The following is a 9,647-nucleotide window of genomic DNA, read 5'->3' on the forward strand; positions in this document are numbered from 1 at the left end:
TATATTGAGTTATATATAATATAATTAGAGATTAATATAAAATATGATATATATATATTATATATAGAGATTAGAGTGGTATAATTTAATATATATTGTTTATACATATTATATTAATAAATAGATAGAAATAATATACACATTTAAGATTTCTATATATATTATTTTTATGTATAGATATTTTGTGTGTTATATATATTATTATATAGATATATAAAATATTATATTTATTGATATATATTGTATATTGCATATATATATATATAGGTAATATATAATATATATATATGATATATGGATATATAAAGTATATATACATATATATATATATATATAAATAGTATAAATATACATCTGATATATATATATAGTATATAAATATATATATATATATAATATATATATATATATATATATATTATATAAATATAATAAATATACATTATATATATTTTTTTTTTTGATATATAATAATTATATATATAATATATATATTATATATAGTTATATAAATCATAGTATATATATAATAAATAAATATATATATATGATATATATATAATATAATATATATAATATATAATATATATATGATTATATATATGAAATATATAAATATATATATATATATATATATATATAAGTATAGTATATATATAGATATTAAATATGTATATATAATATATAGTATGTATATAGATATATATATAAAATATGATATTGATGATATATCAAAAATAAAGAAATATATATAGAGAGGAGATATGTAATATATATATAGAATATATTATAAGTATATATATAGTATATATATGACTATAATGATATATATATATATATATATATATATATAAATAGTATAGTAATAATAAGGTAAAAATAAATAAATTACATAAAAATATAATATATAGATATATATATGTAAAATTAAATATATATAAATATATATATATGTATATCTAATATATATTTATATAATAATAATTAAATATATATAATATATATAATTATAGTATATATATATATATAATATATATGATACATATGATATATTATATATATATAGTAATATATATATATCTATATATATAAATATAAATAGTATATATAATAAATATAAATATATATATATATAGTATATATCAATATATATATATATAAATATAATATATATATATATATATTATAAATATAGTATATATATAAGGTATAAATATATAAGATGAATATATATATTATAAAATGTATATAATATATGTATTATACATAAATTTATAAAAAAATATATATGTAACAGTAAATAATATATATGTATATAATAAAGATATAGGATATAGATATGAGATATATAGATATATAAATGATATATATCTCTAATATATCTAAAATATATATATATATATATAGTAGAAGTAGTATATATAAAAAAATATATATATAGAATTATATAATATAATATATATATATGATAATATATATATAATATATATATATAATATATATAGATATAAGATAAAAATATATATTATATATATATATATATTAGATATATAAAAATTAAATATATATAGTTTAAAAGAAAATGAGTATAATATATAAACAAAATATATATATAATAAATATATGAATAATATATTATATATATAAATATATATATAATATAAACTATATATATATACAAAATATAATATAAATATATATATAGAATACTGTATAGTACATAGAAAATATATATATATATATATATCCATATATAAATTAATAATTATATATAATAAATAGTATATAGTATATATATTAGAATATATATATATCATATAGATCTATATATATATATATAAATATATATATTAACATAAAAATATATAAAAATGATATATATATATATATATAAAATATATATATAAAAGAATTATAAATATTAAAAATATATATTATAAAAGTATATAAATAAAAGTTTATAAGTATATTATAAATAGATATATTAATAATATATTAGAATATATATATATATATAAAAAAATTATTATATGAAATAAATATAGTAAATATATATATAAATTTTGTTAATATAATATATAAATATATATATAATAAAATATTATCAATATATGTTTTATTATATCCCCATAGCCCGGGCGAAGCGACGTCCTTCGCAAATCTGTCTGAACCCAGCTGAACAAAGTAAAGTAAAATTGTATAAATTTATATAAATATATATATAATAAATATATATAAAATTTTAAAAAAATATATACAAATATAAATAAATATATATATATATATTATAATATATATAAAAAAAAGTATAATATTAAATATATTTTATATATATGTATATAAATAATATGAAAAAATAAGTATATAATTTAAAATAAAAATTATATTTATATATATGTTATATATAAATATAATATAAATATTAAATAGATCAATAGAAAAATCTAGTTTATGTAAAAAAAATATATATATATATAAAGCTATAAACAAAAATATATAATGAATATATAAGTATATGCATATTATAAATATTAATACCTATATAAATAACATATAATAATTAAAAATATATAAGAATATATACATATATTATTTATATAGAAAATATACACATATATATGTATATATCAATATAAAAAAATAAATATATATATATATATATAAATATAATAAATCTATAATCAAATATAAACAAATGCATATATATAAATAAATAGATTACATATATATAAACCAATAAACTGCATATATATATTATATATATATAAACATTATAGTATATTATACATATATATATAAAATTATTAAATATAATAGAAACAAAAAGAAATAAAACAACACAAACACCCCACACACACACACATTATAAATATATAATACATATAAATATATATATATGAATAAATATATACATCTATATATACAAAAACATATACATAATAAATAACTCAAAATATCTATATAAATATCTATATAAAAAAATATATCTGAACCACCAATATATAATATATAAATATATATATAAATATATACTATATATAATATATATATATGTATATAATTATAGTAAATTGAACATATATATTTTTAACATTCATAATATATTATTAAATCAGACACACAAGAACCACAGACAAGTCACACGCAAACACAGAACACACCATATATATATATAAATAATAAAATAATAAATAAATATATATATAAAAATAATATAATCAATAAAATTATATATGTTATATAAATAAAAAAGTAAATGTATACAATATGTATATATAAAAACCTAAAAGTATATATACACATATATAATAAAAAAAAATATCAAATATATCTACAAATATCTATAAACATATATTATATAGTACAAATAATATATATATATACACCTATTACATGCGCGTTTTTATATATAAAAATCTATATATATAAATATAAAAAAAAAATATATATAAAAAATATTACATTATAAAAAATAAAAGTAAATATATAATATAAGATATAAATATAAGATAATATATACATATGTATAAGTATATATAATAAGTTATGAATATATATAGTATATAAAAAATACATAAAAATCATATATAAAAAAAATATAAAAGATATATATAAAAATAATAAATATATATACATATAAATATATATATAACATATACAAATTATACATATATAAATAGCAAATACATATATAAATACATATACAATATATATACATATACATATAAATATACATATACATATACAAATATATATACATATACATATATATACCATATACCAATCTATAATATACAAATAAATAAAAAATATACATTTATAAACAAATATACAATAGATATATATATATATAATAACTACAAAAAAACACAACAACACTAACATAACATTCGTAAATCATAATCCAAAAAAGTGAGGACGACCACCCACCCACCACGGAAGAACGCCCCCGAGAAAAACACACACACCCACACCAACACACACACCCACACCCACTCGACACACACACCCAAACACACCCAAAACCCAACACACAACCAACAACAAACCCACAACCAAGACCCCACATCCCGACAAAAATACAGTCCACCCATGCGCCGAAACTCCCAAAAAACATGTGAAAGTACCACAACAACATTCAAGCCAACGAACACACCCACGCAAGTCTTTATCCTATTTGTGCTTTAGTGGCAGAGGTAAAAAAATTCAGTATACATTTAGCCACGTAGACCTGTGTTTAATTGATATATATACAAAAAAACATATCCGAAAATAAACAAACAACTCCAAATATATACTAAATACTATAATACAAAAACATAATATACCTGTACAAAAACGTAAAAACAAAAACAAAAACATAAACATCAACCCTATAGACCAAAAACCTAATAACATAACCAAAAAAAAGAAAATGCACAATATAATAGATTATAGTGAGAGTGTTAATATATTGATGAGAGAGGTGAATTGTAGAGATTGTGTAGTGTTGTGTGTGATATATGTGTAGATATTGTTGTGTGTGAGTAGAGAGATTTAACTGTAAGTGTCGTGAGCTTGCCTTTGAGTGAAATAACCCACCTCATTGACGGGTGGTACACTACATAACTTGCGCAATACAAGGCCCTTTCGCTGGTTACGCATAAGCCGTTGTTTATTAAAACTGAATTAGGCCTATGCATCGAGAGCCCTGGCATTTTTAACATGCAATGCTGGAAAGCCCCCTTCCGTGAGTGTGGTAAAAGCAACTACCACAGGTCAAGAAAAAATTCCAACCCCGTCAAAATAAATCTATACAGAGATGTAATAATATACCAAGCTTAGAAAATATTTCAATAAAATCGACCCTAAATATAAATTAAACTACCCTAGATATAAACAATAAATACAATCATAATAATAAGTTACATAAAATAATAATGAAAAAATTGAAGATCATAATGAGTGATAAATATGGTGATGAACGAGATAATGATAATAAATACAATGTGAACAATAATAAAAAAGCTATAGACGTCATCTGACAACACTGATGTATAATATGAAGTAGAAGACTTTCTGCCATACAACACTACGTGCTGTATATAAACATATGACAAAATAAAAAAATACATATAATATACCAAAAATAAAATCATTGTACAACCACAGGACTTACAAAAAAACACCTAACACATTGCTAATACCTTATACTGTTCAAACAAGGGAGATTCTGGAAGGCTGGTTAACAGCATTCCACATACCAGGTTTTTACAACGAAAGTCAGGTACCGTCATGAAGACCACCTGTCTTACACAAGGCCCTTTTTCAACAAAAATTCCTAGTAACAACATTACTATCCCATGCTATCCTCTGTGGACCCTTTTGCTACTAATCTAATAATCTGAAAAGTGGTTATAAAACTTTCAATATATCTTCAAATTTTCTTATATTTTTTTGTATATGAACACACACACACACAACACACACACACAGCACAATGCAGGCACACACGCAGGCACGCACCACATAGAAGCACAAGCAAGGCACGGGCACAAATTACTTTACACATACATTTTAAATATTTATAAGTAATATATATATAATATATAATAAATATATATATAAAAATATATAAAAGTGGGGTGTGTGGTGTGTGTGTGTGGTGGTGTTGTGTGAGCATAGGTGTGCTCATTATTTATGGGGATGTGGGTTTCGGTGCGATTGTGGGTGTGGGGTTTGGTGTTGGGGTATTTGTGCAGAGTGTGGTGTTTTTGTATATGTGGGCATGAGTGGTGTTTGGGTATTTCCTGTGTCAGCATGTGTGTTTTGTATTTAAAGTGTGTATATTTGTATTATAAGGTGTGTGGTGTGGTGTGGTGTTTTGATGTGCGTGTCCCCCCTTTTGATTGCGTGTCCATGTATGTGGGTGGTTTGTTCACATGTGTGGCTTGTCACATGCGTGTGCCTGTGCTGTGTTTGTGTGTGTGTTTTTTGTGTATGCTCTGGTTGAGTGTAACTGTGTGTGTGTGGTGTGTGTGAAGTTGTGGTGTGAGTGTGTGTGTCTATGTTGGGGTGTGGAGTCTTTGAAAGTGGTGTCTATGTTGTGAAGAGTGTTAAAAAAGTTTGGTATGTGTGTGGGTGTGTGTGGTGTGGGGTTTGTTTGTGTGTGTGTGGTAGTATGTTAAAAAGTAAGTGTATGTTTGGTTTTTATGGGTGGGTGGTGTGTGTATGTTTGTATGTGTATGGTGTGTTTTGTGTTTTTTTGGGGTTGTGAGTGTATGTGTTGTGTGTTGTGGTGTTTTGTTTTTTGTTTTGTGGTTTGTTTGGGGGTGTGTGTGGTGGTGTGTGTTTGGGGTTTGGGGTGTGGTGGTGGTTTTGTGGGGTGTGTGTCTGTGTTTGTGAGTGTGGTGTGTATGTGTTGTGTATGTGTGTGCCATGTGGTGTGTTGTTTTATTGTGTGTGTGGTATGGTGGTGGTGTGTGGTGTGTGTTTGTATTGTATTTGTGATGTGTGGAAATTTTGTGTGTGTGTAAGTTGTGTTTTATGTATGTGTGGGGTGTATGTATGTGTTTTTTTGTGTTTAAATTTTAAAAATAAATATGTATGAAAAGTATGTATGTAAGAATTATTTATTTTGTATGTATTTATGTTGATGTAGGATAAAAATATAAATATTTAAATATAACATATATATATATTTTTATAAACAAAATAAAATTTTAAAAATAATATATATTAATTTATAATCATACCTAAATTATAAAAAATAAAAAATATAAATATAATATATAATATATTATATAAATATGACAAGTCCCTAAATGAAAAATAAGAACATAAAAAACCCCAAAAACATAAATTTAACCCTAAACAACATAAATAAACAACAAAAAAAACATATACAAACAAAAATACAAAAAAATACAAATAAACAAAAACAACCCTATATATATATATATTAAATTTAAATATAATATATAATTTTTCTATAAATTCCTATAAACTAAAAATGTTTGTGTGAAAAATATAAATATATAATAATATATAAATATATATAAATATAAAATATGAAAATAAAAATAATATATATAAAAAAAGATATATAAATATGTGTGTTTGTTATAAAGTATATACATTTAAAAATATTATACAAAATAGTTTAAAAAGCACAAATATTATGTAAAGTGTATTAATAAATTATATTATATAAAAAATACATATATAAAATATAAAAAAAGTACCCAAATATTATATATATATATTTATATATATTTATCAATATATTATATATTACATATGAATATATATATATATTATTATAATTATATATATAAATAACTATATTATATTTATATATAAGTAATTATATGTATAAATATTACTTATTTATCAAATATTTATATTATATTAATATATAATTATATATATATATATACAATTGTCATATACTCTATATATATGAATATATAAATTATATTTATATTATATATATATCTTATATATATAAATATATATTAATAAATTAATATATATATAAATATATTTCTATATATATTTATACATAATTATAAATATTATCTATATATATATATATTTATATATATTTTATATATATTCAAAATACTATACTATATATATTTAGATATATATTTATATACATAATTATCACTATATATATATACATATATATATATATATATATATATATATAAATATATGTATAAAATATATATATATTATCTATTATTATATAAATATTAATATGTATCATATATACATTATTAATAAATATTTATATATATATCTATATATTTTATATATGTCTATATTATATATTATTATATATCAATATATATATATATTATATATATATAATCTGTATATATATATATTAATATTTATATCGATATATATATATGGTATATATTATATCTTAATATATATATATATATTATATATATGCTGTATGATACATATATATATATATATATCTATATTATCTTACATATATATATTATATATATAAATATATAAATATATATAGCTATCTATATATATGTGTGTGTGTATGTGTGTGGTGTGGTGTGTGTGTGTATAAATAAACACACACACACACACACACACATATAGATATAATTAATACCTATATATATATATATATATCATTATATATATAATATCTATGCATAATATATTGCATATATGTATATAAATGTATTATATATACATTAATATAACATATTTATATACTATCTATGTATATACATATCTATTTACTAAATAAGTATATAATCTAAATTATAAAACCTATACATAATATATTGTATATATATTTAACATTACATAAATATATATGTATATATTATAATCATACATACAATTAAATATATTATATACATAAATATCTATATACATATATATATAATATATATATATATTCTATCATATATATATATGTGTGTGTGTGTATATATATATATATATATATATATATATATATATATATATATATATATATACATATATATATACATATATATAAAAGAGGGAGAGAAGAGAGAAAGGGAGAGAAGAGAGAAAGTAGGAGAGGGGAGAGAACGAGGGAGAAGGGAGAGAAAGAGGGAGAGGGGAGAGAAAGAGCAAGGGAGGAAAAAAGAGGGTGTGAGGAGAAGACATAGAGGTAGAGAAAGAAGGATAGAGTGAGAAGAGACAAAGAAGGAGAGAGGAGATAAAGAGGGAGAGAGGAAAGAAAGAAGGTACAAGAGTAAAGCTCTGGGTTTGTATATACCATCATGATATGAAACAAGTGTCCACTTTTCCTATTTCTTATACCCTTCTTTTCATCATACACATCTGTTTGTCTTTGCCTTCAAGTTCATATATCTTCTTCCTTTTTCTTGTTCATTCTCTCTGCTATCTCTTCCCTCTCCTTTTACGTATGATGTAGGACATGGCATGACTAGACACGATGACTCAGAAAAATCAAAGATCTAATAGGATCACTAAGCTCCAATTCTCAATCACTAAGCTCCAACTTTCAATCTGAGCACACTCCTTATCACATTTTCTTGCACTTCCTGAACTTTCATTTCTATATCTAGAGAATATCCATACACTCTTCCAAAGGAAAACCATAACCATAAAAAGCAAAATATCGAAAATCATACTTTCTCACCTTCCATGATTTTCACTTGGATTTTTTTGTTTTATGGTTATACTATCATCTATTCAATACCCTTATTAACAATATTTTTGTGCTGTTTCAACTGAGCATCCATGTAATGTCATTATCAGTGACTGATATATTTATATCTTTTTACCCAAAACAATGTGTTTGAAATAATATGTGATTACTCAATAAAATCACTGTTCACCAACCTATTTCCAGCTAGTAATGCTGCCTCAGACCATTCCTCACACAACCTCATATGGCACTACCCACAGGTTCAACATGCCACCAACACCTCCACCTGGTGAAGGTGCTGCCAACTAGTTATTAATAAATTTCAGCATGGTACCTTGTTGAACATAAAATGAATAAGACTAAGTCAAGGCAATATAACAAACAACAAAAATATAAAAGTACAACTCAAAAAATATAAACAAACACAAACCTTGTATAAGAGTTACTGATATAAAATAGAGAATAAGCACCTCATATGGCA

General features: G+C 20.8%; 1 protein-coding gene across 1 annotated transcript in view; it reads right to left on the minus strand.

The window, feature by feature from the left end:
* Positions 1-9,447, minus strand: part of LOC122267721 (atlastin-1-like) — a gene marked incomplete at its 3' end in the record, with an annotated part of 24,118 nt that extends 14,671 nt beyond the window's left edge. The window contains 1 exon segment of the mRNA XM_086542662.1: positions 9,361-9,447. Within this exon segment, the coding sequence (XP_086398788.1) occupies positions 9,361-9,410 (50 nt within the window).
* Positions 9,448-9,647: the final 200 nt, after the last annotated feature.

This window comes from Penaeus japonicus, unplaced genomic scaffold (genome assembly GCF_977035675.1).
Source record: "Penaeus japonicus unplaced genomic scaffold, GWHDUDI00000001_assembly GWHDUDI00000012, whole genome shotgun sequence".
Taxonomy (NCBI): domain Eukaryota; kingdom Metazoa; phylum Arthropoda; class Malacostraca; order Decapoda; family Penaeidae; genus Penaeus; species Penaeus japonicus.